At 42.4% G+C, this 17,471-nt stretch overlaps 7 protein-coding genes across 7 annotated transcripts in view; 4 read left to right on the forward strand and 3 right to left on the reverse strand.

Annotated features, from left to right (window-relative positions):
- C922_02225 (hypothetical protein) overlaps positions 1-201 on the forward strand; it is a gene marked incomplete at both ends in the record, with an annotated part of 2,764 nt that extends 2,563 nt beyond the window's left edge. The window contains one exon of the mRNA XM_008817824.1: positions 149-201. Coding sequence (XP_008816046.1) covers positions 149-201 — 53 coding nt within the window. The remainder of the gene's footprint in view (positions 1-148) is intronic.
- A 271-nt stretch (positions 202-472) lies between these two features.
- C922_02226 (hypothetical protein) lies at positions 473-2,740 on the forward strand (the record flags this gene model as incomplete). Its single annotated transcript, XM_008817825.1, has 1 exon — positions 473-2,740. One exon carries the CDS (start codon positions 473-475, stop codon positions 2,738-2,740), a length of 2,268 nt encoding a protein of 755 aa, XP_008816047.1.
- Positions 2,741-2,939: 199 nt separating this feature from the next.
- C922_02227 (hypothetical protein) lies at positions 2,940-3,914 on the reverse strand (the record flags this gene model as incomplete). Its single annotated transcript, XM_008817826.1, has 1 exon — positions 2,940-3,914. One exon carries the CDS (start codon positions 3,912-3,914, stop codon positions 2,940-2,942), a length of 975 nt encoding a protein of 324 aa, XP_008816048.1.
- An 855-nt stretch (positions 3,915-4,769) lies between these two features.
- Positions 4,770-6,190, reverse strand: C922_02228 (hypothetical protein; the record flags this gene model as incomplete). Its single annotated transcript, XM_008817827.1, has 3 exons — positions 4,770-5,269; positions 5,490-5,804; positions 5,983-6,190. 3 exons carry the CDS (start codon positions 6,188-6,190, stop codon positions 4,770-4,772), a joined length of 1,023 nt encoding a protein of 340 aa, XP_008816049.1.
- Positions 6,191-7,128: 938 nt separating this feature from the next.
- On the forward strand, positions 7,129-8,406 carry C922_02229 (hypothetical protein; the record flags this gene model as incomplete). Its single annotated transcript, XM_008817828.1, has 4 exons — positions 7,129-7,264; positions 7,453-7,689; positions 7,818-7,918; positions 8,074-8,406. 4 exons carry the CDS (start codon positions 7,129-7,131, stop codon positions 8,404-8,406), a joined length of 807 nt encoding a protein of 268 aa, XP_008816050.1.
- Positions 8,407-8,738: 332 nt separating this feature from the next.
- On the reverse strand, positions 8,739-13,206 carry C922_02230 (hypothetical protein; the record flags this gene model as incomplete). Its single annotated transcript, XM_008817829.1, has 6 exons — positions 8,739-8,874; positions 9,046-9,261; positions 9,433-9,537; positions 9,776-9,933; positions 10,196-12,833; positions 13,118-13,206. The coding sequence occupies 6 exons, from the start codon at positions 13,204-13,206 to the stop codon at positions 8,739-8,741; spliced, it is 3,342 nt and encodes a 1,113-aa protein (XP_008816051.1).
- A 2,230-nt stretch (positions 13,207-15,436) lies between these two features.
- Positions 15,437-16,048, forward strand: C922_02231 (hypothetical protein; the record flags this gene model as incomplete). Its single annotated transcript, XM_008817830.1, has 1 exon — positions 15,437-16,048. The coding sequence occupies one exon, from the start codon at positions 15,437-15,439 to the stop codon at positions 16,046-16,048; it is 612 nt and encodes a 203-aa protein (XP_008816052.1).
- Between the last annotated feature and the right edge of the window lie 1,423 nt (positions 16,049-17,471).

Below are 17,471 nucleotides of genomic sequence, written 5' to 3' on the forward strand. Positions count from 1 at the left end.
TTTTAGCCTTTTTTTTTTTTTTTTTTGCCCCCTTCGCAAATGTGCGCCGGGAAAATGTGGAGCGAATATTTCTAGCCGAGGAAAGAGCGATACGGTTCCCCGGTTTCGCGGCGGAAAGGGGCAAACAATCCCCGCTCCTCCCGCGCAGATTACAGTAATCAGGTTGCAATTAGGGGGTTGCTATTAGGAGGTTGCTATTAGGAGGCTGCAATTAATAGGCGAAGTTAACAACGTGGCAGTTAACAGGCGGCATATTCTGGAGGCCTCCCCGTTGGTAGCTCCTTACTACGCAGGAGGAACGATCCACATGCCCCCCTCAAACACCCGCTCCTCCTGTCGCAGAGGTCAGGGCCTACACGGAAAAAGGAAAAATTAAAGTAACAAAAAATCAAGCAAGCGCAAAAAGTAGGGGCTATATATGTCGCTGTAGAAGCTGCATCCCGCACGCCAAGTGAACCAGTTGAGCCAAATTATGAAATGGGCGCTCCCCCCCCTGCTGGTTGGCCTGATAAGTGTACCCCACGCAGAAGCGTTAAAGGGAAGCCCTGCGTCCTTCTCCAATCCGCGTGGCGACTTTCGCCCAATTGATCGCCACCCCCCATCGTCGTCACCATTTCGCCGAAAGGAAGGAGCAAACATATGGACTAGTAGTGCAAACCTAAGGAGGAAATACAAATATTACCATGCGTACGTAAATAGGGGCAAGGAGTACATGCCTTGGGGGCATACCACTACACGAGCGAAGGTTAAAAAAAGGACATTGGGAGCTTCGGAAAAGAGGAACCCGGAGAAAAGCGCGAAGTGTAACACGCCAGGCGGAAACTCCTCCGTCGAGGAGAACAACCCTGCGAATAATTCCTCCATCGAGGAGCACCTTCCAAATGTGCCGCATTCTGATCGCGAAAATGGTGAAGAAGGAACGGAGGTCTACTTCGTTAGCACCCCGGTGTACTACGCAAATGACAAACCACACATAGGTCATGCATACTGCAACGTTTTGAGTGACATCATATGCCGCTTCGCCAAATGGGAATGCAAAGAGGGAAGAAGCCGTGGAAGGGTTGTTCTCTTTTCCGGAATGGACGAGCACGGATTAAAAATTGAAAGAAAATCTAAGAAACTGAAAATCTCCAGCACGGAGCATGTCAACAATATGATTAGCTATTACACAATGATGAACAAAAAATTACATGTACATGTTAATATATTTTATAGGACAACTAGCCAATTTCACAAAAGCTTTGTGCAACAGGTTTGGAAATATTTAGCCGCGAATGGCTACATATATAAGGGAACTTATAGAGGGTACTACGACGTAAATGAAGAAAAGTATCTCAACGAATTTGAATTAAAACAAAGGAAACAAGACGACCCCAGTGTTCTATACATTGAGGAAGAAAATAGCTACTTTTTTAACATTTTAAAATTTAAAAAATTTTTAACTGATTTTTATCAACGTAGTGAAGGTGAAGAGGTCATTTACCCATCCTACCTACAGAAGGAGATGCTCCATTTTGTCCATCACGAACTGAAAGATGTGTGCATAAGTAGGTACAACACGGAGTGGGGAATCCCAATTCCTGGCGAAGAAAAAGGGACCATCTACGTCTGGTTCGATGCGCTCCTGTCGTATGTATCCTCAGTGCTGTACATGGCGAAGAGGGGGCAGCTACGTATACGAAATGAGGACTCCCCTGTTATTCATTCCCCACGAGGTGGTGACACATCTCACAGGGAAGAAGCGAATGCATCGTCATGTTCTGCTCCCTCGTACGAAGTGGGGAGCCATGAAGTGCAGACCGACGCGCAGCAGACCAACGAACAGCAGACCGACGAATTTCTCTGCTCCTATGAAGATATCTTAAGCATAGCCGGTTTGGAGAATTCCCGCCACAGGGAGAGGGATCCCCACATAAGTAATCAGGTGCCCCCATCTGATATGATCCCCCCTGATGGCACCCTTTCGAGGCTCTTCCAAAAGGCATGGAACCCCCAAGTACAAGTAATAGGAAAGGACATCCTCAAATTCCATGGCGTGCTTTACCTCTGCCTGTTACAAAGTCTTCACTTAAAATTGCCAAAAAAAATAATATGTCACGGATTGTTAAAAAGCGAAAATGTGAAAATGTCCAAAAGTATAGGCAATGTGATAAGCCCATTTGATATTGTAAAAAAATATGACCCAGATATTGTTAGACTATACTTCTTTGGCTGTGCCAATATTTCTGAAGACAAGAATTTTAAGGAAGCGCATCTTGACTCCTTCGAACTATTTGTACGAAACAACGTCGGAAATTTAATCTACCGACTTGTGTCCCTCTGTATGGATAATAATTATAAGCATATTTTCCAAGATGGACAATTCGATTTTTTAGAGTCCCCTATTTTGAGGCAATGTTCAGAAATGAAAGAGAAGTTACTAACCCTAATTCATAATAAGGAGTTCGCGCTGTTTCTGGAACATCTAATGACGCTGATAAAACAGGTGAACAGATTTTTCGTCCATAGGGAGCCATGGAAGTGTACAGATGATTCTGTCCGTTTTAATCGAATAATTTATGAGACCCTGGAGGGCATAAAATTTTTTTCCGTTTTTTTGTATCCCATTATGCCTCAAATTTGTTCTTCCATTTTGCGCAACATGGGCTTGGACGTCTCGCCTGAGGATGGGGCTTCCTTGGACATGTTGGCGGAGCCAACGCGTGAGTTCGCCCTGCGTGATTTGATTAAAATTGTCTGAGGAGTACCATTGAAATGGAGCAATTACCCCCAAATGGAGCGTCACTCGTGTGGCATATCCCTCATAAGTTAACCCGCGGAAATGGGGCCAATGGCGCCACTCCCACACCACCTTCACGCCACTTCCACACCATTTCTACGCCACCTTCACACCGATTTTACACAGCTTCCATGCCATCTTCACGCCGCTTCCTTGCCCCTCATTGGCCTCCGACGCGAGGCCTATTCCTGGAGAGGTACAAGTGCCCGGGGACGCGCGAGTAGTATAGGTAGGGGAACTTTTTCGTGTAGGGCCGTGTAGCCCATCTGTTCTTTCCAGAGCTGTTTTTCCTAAACCACGGGTGCTTCTTCGAGATCCATTTTTTGAATTTCATTTTCCGCCCGTACTTTCGCATGTACTCTTCATATTCCAGTGATGATTCTTTAATGCCATAATTAAAAGTCTTCGTGATGGGTCTATCGTAGGGAGCTTCAATTTCTCGTTCCTCAAAACTCTCGGGTAGTTTCCTCTTTAAAATAATTCTCCGATAAAACCACGTCCTGTCTGTTTTTAGCGAATCGTGAAAAAGTAGTAACTCATCAATAAAGTTAACATCGACGTTGCACGATTGGGCTATATACTTTTTGCTCTCCTCGTGAAATATTTTGTAATCATCCGAGTCCAGCTCGTAGGGTAAAAATGAATTCATAACTTCGTACTGCTTCTTTAACTTCTCCAATTGTGGATTCATTTTTTTTTTATATTTATATGTCAAGCCAAAGAGCTTGAAATAGTCACATAGGTCTTTTAAAAAGGATTGAAATTTTCGATAGGTAAAAATTCCCTCATACTTCATCAGGCATTTTATGTAGTATTCGAAGAACTCCTTTTCCTTCTTCTCGTTCTTATCACTACTTTCGGGACTATCCTTTACGTTTGTTTTTTTTTTAAATATGTCTATAAAGTGTTGGAATATGCCACTTCCTCCGCTTGCTCCTCCAGTGCTTCTGTTTGCCTTTCCCAGTTGGTTTGGCGAGATGCTCCTTCCGTAGTCGGTTAACTTTATTTTTGCATTTTTTAAACTTTCCTGATTGAATGACTGTCCAATTCTGGTTAGCAGGGACGTCCCCCCGTATCTCCTCTGCGCTTTTAGGAAGTGGTAAGTTCGCGCATTGGAGAACAGAGCCCTCTGCATTGTGGAGCGGTTTATCTTAGGGGTGCAGACGGAAAGCCAGGATAATATGATATGTAGATGGGCCAGGTTACAGCTTCTCCTAACTGCGCATGGATGTACACGTAGTTATCTCCAAACCAGCCGCTTACCATTGGGGTGTACCTTACTTTCTTTGTGGCACCCACGGAAAGGGGGGAAGTTCACTAAGGAGTTACCTATAGCGGCTTATCTCTATCTGCTTCTTTGTACCTGTTTTTTTGTCCCCCTTTTGCGTGCCAGGCGAAGGAGACCCAATGTAAGGAATACCTTTAAAAGGTGAAATTCCCCTGTTGACGCCTAGCACATGGGGCACTGTCATATATCTCCCGTGCAATTTTGCAATTTGTTGTCATTTTGAAAATGGGAAAGTTGGCAACAGGTACGTGAGCATAAAATATTGTTCTTCCGCACAGGGAGAGGTCAATAGGATGGGGAGGGATTTGAAAAAAAAATTCAAATGTGTGCAGTTTTGGGGGGGAAACAAGCCGCACTTACACCAAACATACGCCAGCGTAGCAACGACAAAAAAAATAAATAAGTAAATAAATAAGTAGATAAATTACTAAATGAATAAGTAAACACACTGCGGGTTAGAACAACCCGCGAATGGCGGAAAGGAAATGAATAAATCAGGAGCACGTGACACAAACAGGTACATTTGGCACAGAACCGTTTCGCAGCGAAAGGGGCAATTTTTTTATAACTAGCCAAAATTACAGAAAAAAAAAAAAATTAAAAAATTAAGAAAAATATATGAACTGTTCAGGCAAAAATTGTCAGATTCGTGAGAACAAGGGGAAGGACAAAAAAATGAGGAGGGAAGCGGAGGGGACAAACTCATAAAGATATATTGTTCTTTACGTAGTAAAAAAAACAACTGAATATTAGATACTCTGGAATTAATTTAAAAGTATGCAAGGAAAATCCCCTGTATAGATTGGAAATTTTGGCGATAACTTTTTGCGGCTTCTTCACATTCCAATTTTTACTATACATTAATGTTTGGGGGAAATTCTTTTCATATATGACGTGGTACTGGTACTTCCTGCGTATGGTTTCCAGGGGGTACGTGGCCGCTTGTGATATGTATCCTGTGAGTACACCCAGGAAAATGTAGGACAAGACGTTTGGCGCCTTTTTAAACAGTCTTTCATAGTCTTCACTTATGTTTCCATCAGAATATTGTTCTCCCCTCTGTTTGGAATCGCCATCTTTCTGGTCAGAATTGAATTCGATAAAGTACTTGGTAAAAATTTCATTCAGCTTTATTGAGATGAGCAGATAGGGGATAAAGTTTAGTAGGCACAGGCTGTACCCAGCGTACAGGTGTTTAATTTCTGCCGTGTGTGTGGGAAAAAATATTGGGGGAATGAACTGAACGTGCGTGGACGAACGTAGTGGGGGGCAGCGCTGGGGACGCACCAAATGCATAAGCATAAACGTATATGCAGACGCGTATGATTGTCAGTTGCACAGAGGAAGTGTATCATATAAGCAGGTAGAACCGTCTTATGTGGAGAACCTTCCGCATCTACTTCCTTCCCGCGATGCTCTTACTTTTTTTTAGAATCAAATCGTATATGAAAAGGAAAATACCCCTTCTGGTGAGCTTTTTATTCTTAACTGTTTCATGGTTTAGTGCCATGCAATTATGAATGGTGTCCAAGGGGTATGCAATCACAGATGCGAAGGAACTGGAGGTATAAAGGAGGAAGAAGGTTGTTAGGTAATTCTTTTTGCTGTTCTCTATCGCTAGGTTGTACTTGATCTTATCGTGAAAGAATGGTCTGAAAAAGCTGAAGGAAAGGAAGTTCCATATGCTTGCATGGTACCCCCACCAGAGGGACGTGAGACCTTGGTTGGCGTATATACCTTGGGTGAGTGGAAGGGAGCGGCAGGTGCGGTGTAGCGGTGTGGGCGTGCTATATGCACGTATAGAAGCGCAACAGTTGCAGACATGTAAAGAAGCGCGTCCGGTATAGGCACATAACGAAGCGCTACCGCTGCAGGTATATCTTTTTCCAGCCCTACTGCGCGTAGCTCGACCTACCTCTTACTATATTTGAGTACGTAAAGGAGGAGTGGAGCAAGACGTTTCTGAAAAAAAAAGGTTGCGTTTGTCTAATGATTACAATTCGCTCGAAGGGAGAAACAAGAAGCTTAGAAATGAGATTTGATCCTCCATGGATTAAAAAAGTTGCTATGAATAACTCTCCATATTTAAATTTTTTTTTTTTTCTTAAATAATAATTTTCCATATCAAAAGAAAAAAAAAAAAAATTGCAAAGGGCGAATAAGCTACTCTGTTATAAAAAGGGGGTACCAATTATAGCAGAGAAAATTTTTTTTTTTTAAATGGTGAAAAGGAACTGGAAAGGAGCGTGACTCTAATCTTTGTTCGAAAAGAGGAAGTGTAATAGGTATTCCATTTTTTCCCTAGTAATTTTTTTTTTTTTTTTTTTTATCTTTTTCTCCCCGTTTCGGCATGACGTTTGAAGAGAGTTGCCCATTTTGCTATTCAGCCTTGTTGTTGGGATGTTTATAGGTAAGGGGAAAAAGGGGGACCTGTGTATTTAACGCCTTACGAATAGTACTCGCTTCCATCTGTTGAGTGTTGCAATTGTCTGTACATTTTTTTCTAAATTGTAGGAGTACCTTTACTGACGTAATTGTATACCTTATCCCTGCTTTAAGGCGTGACCTCTTTATCGCTTCTTTTTTGGGGAGACTCACCGGTTTGCACGCATCCGTGGAAAAATTTGCATGCGCACATGGATGCTCCTGCTTTGAATCTGTGGTATCTTGGGCATTTCCGTCATATTTTGGTGCACATTTTTGTGTACCATTTTGAAGTAGCATTTTTGTGTACCTTTTTTGTGTGCCTTTTTGTGTACCCCCTTTTGTGTACCTCTCTCGCGTACCTTTGCCACTTCCCTAGCGCGACTTACTGGGTGCGGGCGGAGACATTCTTCCCCTTGCTGGTCTGCCCATACCCCTTCTGGATCGCTGCCTCGGCGAAGCACTCGAAATAGCATACCAGATAGAAGAACAGCTATCCGGCCATATAGCACTTCTGAGAACACTCCTCAGCACACTCCACATAGCAGACCAACCCGCTGCTAACCCCTGAAAGGAACTTCCCCCTTGGTGATCCCCTGGCCCCACCTCCCAATTGCCAAATTGTTCGTACCCACGCATGGAAGGCGAAGTGACGCACAAGCGAAAGAAATCTTACCAAAATGAGCTATCCGAGAAAAACAGCCTGAACAAGAAAATCGTATTTTTTCATATGATCTACCTGACGCTGCTTTTTATGGCATGCTTTGTAGGAGGTGGGCAGCATCCCCAAGGGAGAGAAGGCCTCTATAGCGGGGTTGCGACAGGGGTACTCCCCGTCGTGCTGTATACTCTCCACCTGTGCACACATAATCGTATGTTTGGGTGCATCTTCATACGACGAATACTTTGCCAATCTCCCCCCCGTCTCATAACCTCCCCTCCCCTTCCATAACCTCCACAGGAGTGCTGCTAGGATTTTGGACCACTTCGTACACTCCCGAGATAAGTATAATTGAAGACCATGCGAATACGTTTCAATTTCGGTACATAAATAAGAAGATAATAATTGGGGCAAAATTGAACATAAAATTAAGCGTTACTAATAACACGACACTGTCGTATAGACTTTCTGCGGAGAGTGTAAAATACTTTTACTACCCGTTGGGAGCGAATCACGCCTGTCTCTTGTACAACGGAGGTACTCAGGAGTGAATTTCGGTTTATTGACCCTACAGGTGATGAGTCCACCTCCGTTATTATCTCTGTGCGAGTGGTTCGTAGTAGCATACCTATGGAGAGTTTCCTTTCCTTTTCCGTCAACTGCAGGCCTGGGGGAAAGCTCAGCTAACCAGACTCCCCTCTCGCGAAAGAGCGAAATAAGCGTGCCGCCGAACAACGACGAGAGGACCTTCCCCACCAAGTTATCCGTAAGGCGTGACAAAAAAGAAAAAAAAAAAAAAATGAAGCGGCAATGAAGCAGCATCGAAGCAACGGTGTGCGCTACGTCGTAATGTGATGTCCGTAGAGTGGCGAACGAAATAATCCGTCGCGCATCTCCACACGTTTCCTCTTCTCCTTTCAGATCAAAGTAAAATATTCAGTGCTCACCCCCTCGAGCGTTATCCACACCGTACCTTTACACCTGGGTTACGATGTGACAAATTACGACAGAGAAGAGGTACAGCCATTATATAACGATTGCAAGCGATTCAATAGGTTGTACCTTTCTGTTAGACTTGACGATCTGTACATCTCGAATGAGTTTAGGAAGGTACATAGTGAGAAAAAGTATGAATTGATATTTTCCTGTAAATGTTCTATTGATGCAAATATGGATCTCTTCTTCAATTATACACCTCGTTACAAGACTGTCATTTTGGGCAACTTAGTCAATGACCCGAGTTTACTGGGCTAATGTAACATTTCTACATCCGCCCATCACCTTTCTGCATAAATTAACCCTTTTAATATTTCTCTGATGTGTTTCATCGCTGCGCAGTTGTCATCGTCAGCATGGAGTGACTCAATGTGGTAGTTCTCTCATCCATTCATTCCACAACTCAATTTTTTTCTTTTTTTTTTTTTGTCCTTTTTCAATTTTTACTTAATAACGTCTTCCCCTTTTTGCTCATTCTTTTGTAAATTGTGTATTCTTTATTTTAAAAAGCCTCTTTCGGGTGTGTGTCCCATCCGCGGAGTGCGTTGCTCATTTTGCGTAGCGCTGCCCACTTCGCCGCGGAACCCTCTTCATTCCGCTATCTTTGCTAAACGCAGATATTTGAGCCTCTCCTCGCAGTCGAGGGTGCGTAACACGTCGTCCAGGAATAGAATGTATGGCAGGACACACCTGCAAAATATGTCCCTCTTGACCATCTCGAAGGGCCTGCAATGTGGAAAAAAGCACATCATTCGGGAGAATTGATTCGCATATTGGAGGAGGCGTATGCAGAGGGGCGCGGTAGGAAAAAAAAAAAAAAAAAAAGGCAAAAAATGAAAGGCACAAACATGAAAGGCACAAAAATCGACCCCCTCGCGAATGATCTCCAATGCCAACCTGATAATAAACAAGACACACATCACGACTGAAGTTGCTAGGGAGATATTCATCTTTAGGCCGGGGACTAAAGTACCAATCAGACTCCAATATATCACATTTATCAGGGACAGCCAAATGATGTAGAGGTACCAGAGAGACTTTAATCGATGCATGATGAGGAAGTAGAAGACTGGCGCGAAGAAAATTAGCTCCGCTAGGGAGAACATACTGCAGCTGTGGGGAGGAGCAATGATGAGAGGGGAGAGTGAATGACGGGAAAAAGAGAAGAAAAAAGAGGTGAACAGTTCAGGTAGGGAAACATGCACCATTGGCAAGGCGCAGATTTGAAGTGTGATACGGCGCAAATTGTACCCCCAGATGTATTCATCCGCGGCTGGGCCTCACCTGTACGTCCTTTGAAGCTCCGCCAGGACAGCGCCATCCAGCCTCCAGAAATTCTTCTGCACGAGAAGTATCGTCCACAGGTAGTCCAAGGTGGAAAGCGTCAGGCTGGCAAGCGGAGGGAGGGGCGACGCGCCGGTGAGTAAGCACACCCAAGGTGTCTAAAAAGAAGTCTACTCAGGTGTCTAAAAAGAAGTCTATCCACATGTCTACAGCGATGTGTACGTATATGCCTACTCCGATTTGTACACATATGTCTACCCAAATTTTTACGCATATGCCTATGCGCGAGGATGTACCCCTTGGCAGGCTTCTACCCACCGAGGGACAAGTTCACTCTGGTTACATAAAAAGGGACAGGAGGAAACAGTGCATTTTAATTTTGAAAATGTTCCTCGGGTTGACTGATCTGGTTTTGACTATGGGCCAGAAGATGAGGGCGAAAACGACGGGGGTCAGCAGAAATCTGGCGGCGAAAATGGTCGAGAAGCTGGACACGCGGAACTGCGAAGGGGCATTCGAAAGAAGGGGGGAAGAAAGGAACAAGAAAATGAAGAAATAAATAAGGAGCTAAATAAATAAAGAAGCAAAGAAATAAGTAAAGAAGTAGACACATGGTAATGGACCTACGTGCATACTCAGTTGCGCGCGTTGCTCTCTGTGGCGCTTTTTTGCCAGGGCCGCAGCGGCGGGAAGCCTCCATCACCAGGAAGCCTCCATCACCGGGAAGCCTCCATCGCCGCGAAACGTCCATCGGAACACTTACCAGGGAGTAGGAGCCGCTCAGCTGCAGGGGCGCGACTCGTACGAAAACGGAGGAAAGATGCAGAGTGAGGATGAGCAGAATGTGCGGGATGTAATTCTCCACGTGGTAAACCAAGTCAAAGGAATTGGACCAAAGTATGTAGTATCTTTCGACCTTCTGGTCTAGGAAGGCCAACAGATGGTCCCTCTTTGGTGAGATTCCCTGTCGGAAGTAACCCCCCTGAACAACAGAGTTCACTTTTTCTATATATTTTAAGAGCCATTTAATTTTGTGGATGAACACATAGAAGAGGCAGGAGAAATTTACGAAAATTATTTTTTCGTCTGAGAGCAAGCTCCAGTCATGATGATATTTTCCTGATGAGGAAAAGTTTCCTTCTGACTTTTTCTTTTTTTTTTGCGTGTCTTCATTTGGGTAATTCCCACTTGTTTGTTCTTTCCCACCGCTGTCTTGGTCTTGCCTTCGCATGTACATGTACATGTTAATGTAGTTACTTTGCGCATTGGGGGTAGTTTTCATTTTATCGTTCAGGTAAGAATTTAAGTTTATCCGCATTTGTGAATCGACCTCGTTTGTGTTTCCAGGAAGGGGAGCTCCATTAGGGTTATCCCCCCCCTGGCTGTCGTCCAGCTGTGGGTTTACGTCGTCCATATTTGGGTTTACGTCGTCCATATTTGGGTTCACATCGTCCATATTTGGGTTTACATCGTCCCGTTTTGGGCTTCCCCCATCCGCGCTGCTATGATCGCACATTTGATGCCCCATTTTTTTCTTCCTTCCGGTGAAGAAGAATTCAAAGCCATGTTCGTTCTGGTGTGCGAATTTGTTTTTCAGCCTTTTCCCCTGCACATCATTTTTAGGGTTCTTCTTATTCTGCTTCGCATCAGTGTGTGTGCCTTTAGCTTTAGTCTTTTTCGTGTTTTTCTTAAAGGCGTCAATATTGTGGTGAGGTGAGATTTCTCTAGATTGCTCAGATTTCCCCCCCGCGCGTGTTTCACATTTAGACTCAAAAAATGCTTCACCAAGTACGTCATTTTTGTTGCCACGTTTGTAACCCCTTTTTGCTCTGTTAGTATTCTCGCTGATGCTGAGCAGATTGCCAATTGGGGTTTCGATATGTAGCCTGTCTATCTTCGTATGCGGAGTTTTCGCAGAATTGCCCCTTCCCTTCTCGGGGCCTTTCCTAAACAGGGTCGAACTATTATTTGCAGAATTGTTCTTCGGACTGTTTCGTTTATTCTTTTCCTTTTTTGGGGCCTCTTTGGGTTGACATTGTAGGGGGTCCTTTTGTAGGGGGTCCTTTTTTTCGTTGCTCCTTCGTGCACTTTTTGCTCGCTTCATTGGTGGAGCTTCTTTTTTGTGTGTGTCCCTATTTTTGTTGTAACATCGAGGGGGGTGTTCTCCCCTAGAGGTTGCTGCTTGTTCAGGTTTGACTCCCTTTGCTTGTTCGGTCGCTTTCAGCACGTCTGCTTTCCCATTTTGGTTCATGTTGTCTTCCTCGGAGTGCTTCAAAGGAGCATATTCTGGTTTTCGTTCTACGTGTGGGTTGTGTCCTCTTCGATTGTTCCCTTCTTTTCCCCTTTCCGCTTCCTTACGGATGGTGATTTTTCCTTTTTTCTTCTCACCTCTTTGAGATGGCCTTTTTCCTGATTGGGGCGGATTTACCCTCGAGTGGCGGGAGTCGTCCTGGAGAGGCGTGGTCCCCCAGTGCAGCTTCACCATCTCCATTAAGAATAAGAAGTCATTCCTATTCCCATTCGAGTGAAGTTTGCCAATCTGTTTTCTCTTCCTCTCAATAGCAGAAATAATTAAGTACAACTTTTTGTGATAAAGAACCTTTAGACAGTAATAGGGAGGGTAAGTGGAAAATAACTTCTGATTTCGGAGAGTGAAAAATTTATTTGCCAATCTGGTAGCCACAATTTGTGCACTCTGGAAATCTTTTTTACTTTTGATGTGAATTTTTGGGATGTTTCTACAGAAGATGTTCCACTTTGTTTGCATGTAATTGTTTGAGTCCAGCAGCACATCGGCTAGTTTTGCAAAACAGACTTGCTGGTATTCATTTATGTAGGGAAAGATTAAAATCATGTTTCTTGGACTACGTACAGAGTTAGAAAGGGCTCTAGAGAAGTAGTACAAATAGCGGTAAAAGATCATACTAAATAAGAGGGCAGTTAATAGGAAGAGGAAAATGTAAATATCGATGGTGCTGGTGTTTATGGACACGTTTATTACTAGGATGGTTAGAATGAGAAAAGAGTCGAGGATGAATAAAGTTCTGAGGTGATACCTAGTGAAATAGAAGATGACACATATAGGGAAAAAGAGGATGTTGTTAAAACAGCCATTGAGTTCTAGAAGCAGGAATGGCAACACACAGGAGATGTACAGTAGGAGGGCGAAGATCACATCGGACAAGATACATCGGTCCAGCATTTTTTGTATAGAAAAGATAATCAAACTTATAATGAAAAGACCCCCTTGTAGATTCGTCGCTAACTCTCCTTTGCTTCTTTCTTTGGATAATCCCCCTAGGAGGAACAACGATATGTTCAGAAGGCACAGTCCGGCCGTTGTGTCCTTCGAGTCCAGCACGAACACGTGCTTAAGGTCCTCCCTGTTGACGAACGTCGTCCTTGGGGTGAGAAGGGGTGGGAGGAAATTCACACGTGGAGAGGTGATATCAGAAAAAAACTACCAAGCAATGGTATTATACCAGGGGAGTCGAGACGTATCGAACGTGCCACATGATGCCGTGTGTGTCCTGCACTTTTTGAACATTCAACATGGCGTTAGCCACACCCAGAACATTTTCCCTGGGCTTCCCCGTTTTATTTTTAAATAGGAAGTCAATTCCCCCCTTTGCGCCGCAATGCTGCGCTGCTACACCACTATGCGCCTTGTTCCCTCAGTTGATACCTCGTCTTAATGTCCCTCTCGACCCGGAAGGACATCCGCTTGCTACTTGATAGGTAGGAGTAATGCTCCTTCGTGAAGTATTTCAGCATTTTCGAAAAAGGGAAAAAAAGACCAAATGGTAGAAGCAAGCAGGGGGAGATATATCACAGTTGGACGAGTCATACAACACACGTTGTTATCATAGAAAAGGGGATTTATCTCATCCAGGATGGAACCATTCCCAGTGTACTAAGTTTGCTTCCTAGCGTGCTACAGCTTATACGTTGGTAGTGGTATTTTTTTTCGTTCAAAAAGGTGATCACTTCGCGTTTTCGGAAAATGGCAAAAGGGGGAAATATACACTGGGAGTTGCCTACCCATGTGCACACGCGAATCTTAGGTAGTGACTTAAGATTTTCGAATGGTTGACGGTTGACTTTGTTTTTCTTTTTTGCAAAATTGTACGTCTGCTAACAACACTACCGTATGGTGCAGTGTCGCTAAAACTTATGACATGACCACAAAATTAATTTATGTGCGGATTTGGACATGAGGGGTGCATATGTGCCCCCGGCGGTAGGCCATCATATGGGCATTTATTTTTCCATTTTGCATTTTCCATTTCCATGGTGGGACAATGCCCAATGTGTACAAGCATTTGAAGCGCGGCTACACTTGGCACACACGGGGGGGAGTTGCCATTTTGAAAAACTGCAGTATATCCTTTTCTCAGTGCCAGTTGTGGAGAACAGTACCAGAGGTGCGCAATGGTTGCGATAAGGGTTAATATGAAAGGGGTACACGCGGATGTGCACACTGAAACTTAAGAACATCAGAAGAGTAAACTCAGTTGACCACTACCCCTTTGGTGCGCACACATCAGAAGAAGAACTACAGATAAATGGCAAAGGTCTTCTCAGAAAAGTGCTACTTTGGAGCGCAAAAAAAAAAAAAAAAAAAGGATTAACCGTTCATATTATTTCGCAAAGTGGTTAGAAAAGAAAAAATAGCCATTTTGTGTGCAAAGGTGCATTGCCAGCGCGGGCATACTCAGGGTATGTGAACAAATGGGCGAGGCGGGAAAATGGGTTTCAGATAAGTTTGCCGTTTATTTTACTTAAACGCGTTTGAGTCGTGCCTGTTACATGCGTGTGACATGCTTGCTATATGCTTCCTATATTGTTGTGGTATATGATGCCCAGTTTGGCGTTGGTCAGCTCGGGTGGCCACATGGTACAAGGGGCAGGAATAAGATGACATGCGGGAGACTTCCCTTTTGCGAAGTGGACTGTATTTTCTGTTAAGAGAAGGCTCCTTTCAAACCTGTCGGCGGTACCTTTTGAGCGCTCCCTAATATACCATCATATTGGGAAATTTCCCCAAGGCCATGTATATACATATACCAACGGGAGAGAAACTGCGAAAAAGTTGCCTTTTTGTGCCGTACCGAACAAGTTTAAAAAAAAAAAACAAAGAAAACCCCTGCACACGATAAAAAACAAATTGATTAACCTTATGAGTCAATATTCTATTTTACCACTTAGCCCGAGCCCAAAATACTTTTGTGCCGTTCAGATGGAACGCGATGCGTGTACATATGTGTACAGAAAAAAAAAAAAATTATGAGCGAATTTACCTAAAATTAAACAAAACTGCGTAATGGTCAATTGGGAAAATTCCCCACTACGCTTTCCCCCGTTTGGAAAAATTGCCACAGTTCTGTGAATGGCTGTTTTGCCATTTACCAGAAGCACGAACGTGGGAAATACGAAGTGTGAACGTATGAACGAATGAACGTGTGAATGCTTCACTTTGAGCATTTCGTGCACGAAAAGGAAAAAATTTACCTTTATTTTTGGCTGTACCACTGCGAAACGCGCAAAAACGTGCTTTTTTCGATGGATTGGGGATTCATCGTGCGCGTAAAGTGATCGATCAAGAGGGAGAGATGTTATGCGCATAGGCATCATTTATGTAGCGTATGCCGCCTATGCGTGCACGAGGTTGTTTGGATTCTCTGCATTTATATGCCTACAATGTGCATAGCCATTACGCAGCGCGCAAGTGCATGCGGTAAAATTTGCCTTCGAAAAAATCCGCTTTGTCGAATATTAATTTTTTAACCTCTTTAGCCATTCGTTAGCAGGGCGCAAATGCGTTGAAAATTTTTAAAATAGCAGGAGGGAAAGAAGGAAAAAACGAAAGCGACAAAAAGGGAGAAAAGAAAAGTAAAAGAATGTTCCAAATAGCAGAAAAGTGCCAAAAAGGAAGATATGCAAAATTGCGAAATTCCGCGCTTTTCACCCAAACTTTCTTTTTCTTCTCTCCGCAAAAAGAAACATGTCGACCGTTGACGAGTTGAAGTTCATTTGGAATTTTTTATTTTCCGATATAACATCAGAAAAAAAAGGAGAAGAAATAGAAGAAGAGAAAAAATACGAAGAGAACATCATTTTGTTGAAAAAATTAATGAGAACGGAAAACATAAAGTTCGAACAAAAATATAACGCTTCCAACATTTTGGAAAAATTAAAAGAGGTGAAGGATGTTAAGTATGAAGATATTTTAAATCAATATGGAAACAATTTTTTAAATTTTTTAAAGCAATCTTTTGAAAATGTAGCAGAAGAAATTCAAATAAATGACAAAATCAAGTACAGGAGGAATGAGCTAATAAAACAGGATTTAAATAATAAGCTACAAAGTGTCAATGCAAACTACAATTTGGAGTACATTAATCTGAACAAATGCTTAGGAACGGAAGATTTTGAAAATCAGCTCAATGTAAGCTTAAAATTTAACTCCCTCAAGGATATTTTAAGCAAATTGTTAATAGAAATGAAGGAGCACGAAAATCAGTATAACAATTTAACAGAAATGGATAAATTTTTGGACGTCAAAATTTATGAACTTGAAAATTATTTGAGCAAGGCCGGGGAAGACAATTCTTGAAAAAAAGCGGTGGAGAGAAGAATGGGCCAGCATAGCAGTGCTGACGGAGCACCTTCACAGCACGGGAGAAATAAAAAATACATTGTATACTTGTATAATAGCAGTATGGGAATATTGTACAGATTTGAGCGACCAGTCGGGCGGAGTTATTTCTGTTTATTTACCTTTTCCGGTGAAATCAGGCCACATTGTGCCCCAGTGCACACGAAATGGAGGAAGGATCGTTAAAAAGGAAAATTTGTAATCCGATATATAGCGCATATATTGAGGTTATGGAATGGATCATATAGAAAAATTTCTTTTCCTTTAAATTTGTTTTATTTATTATGTAGAATAAAAGGATTTATTTTGAGGAAGCAGAATTTTTCTTTCTTTTTTTTTTTTGTTTTTTTTGCCTTCCATCAGATTTATCTTACCATTAGCATTATTTTTGGGAAAATTCACCTGGAGTTGCTGGAAAGTAATTTGATATGTTATTCTGTTTCTTTGTACCATTCCCGTCATTGGGTTATGGTGCTGCTGTGATGCTGTTACGATGCCGTTACGATGCTGTTATATTGCCATTATAATACCATTATTTCTTCTTTTTTTTATGCTTATTGAAGAGCTACGTAATATTTAAAGCCAGTGGGGCGCCAATAATAAATCAGCAAAACAGACTTCTACAACTTTTTTATGTGGAAATTTGTTTGGTTTTTTTTTTTTTGTAAAATTATAACATTTTCGAAAAGTTAAAAAGGAACGAAAATGGTTATCATAAGGAAACAGTCTTTTTTTTTTTTTTTTATTAACAATTTGGGATTTGTAAAAGGACCAAAATAAGCAAATAGATTGGAGGCCTACAAATGATATTTTGTTGAGAAAAACGATTTCAGTCTATATACATATGCACACAAGACAAGGAAGCGTTTGTACGTGAGTACGTGCAGACATCTGTGCGTTCCAGACGTGGGTACACTTCCCCGTGAAACGCATTAAAATATGATTGCACATTTATGCAAATTGGAAAATGTCAAAACGTTCAAAGAGGGATTAAAAAGCAGTAGCAAAATGGGATTATTTGGTGATCGTTCATGTGACATTATATATATGTGTATATACTTATATGTAGTACACTTTTATGAGGAATAGTTTGTGGCTACACTATTTTATCGTACCTATTTTAAACATATTGTTTGCTTCAAAAATGTAAAGGAAAGAAATTTATCGGGATGTCTAACAAAGCATAGATTATACGAATATACGAATATGTGGCGCATTGCGCGTTTCGGAAAAGATGCAACTCGAAAAATGTAGTGACACTATTTTTTACGATCTGGTAAGTGGAAAAGTAAAGAAAAAACATACAGAACAAACGTAAAGGGAAGGATAACTGGCATTTTGTTTTATGAAGCTGTGGAGAAGTGTACGCCTGTTTGTAGTT

Source organism: Plasmodium inui, assembly GCF_000524495.1.
Source record: "Plasmodium inui San Antonio 1 unplaced genomic scaffold supercont1.7, whole genome shotgun sequence".
NCBI classification, from domain to species: Eukaryota; Apicomplexa; class Aconoidasida; order Haemosporida; family Plasmodiidae; genus Plasmodium; species Plasmodium inui.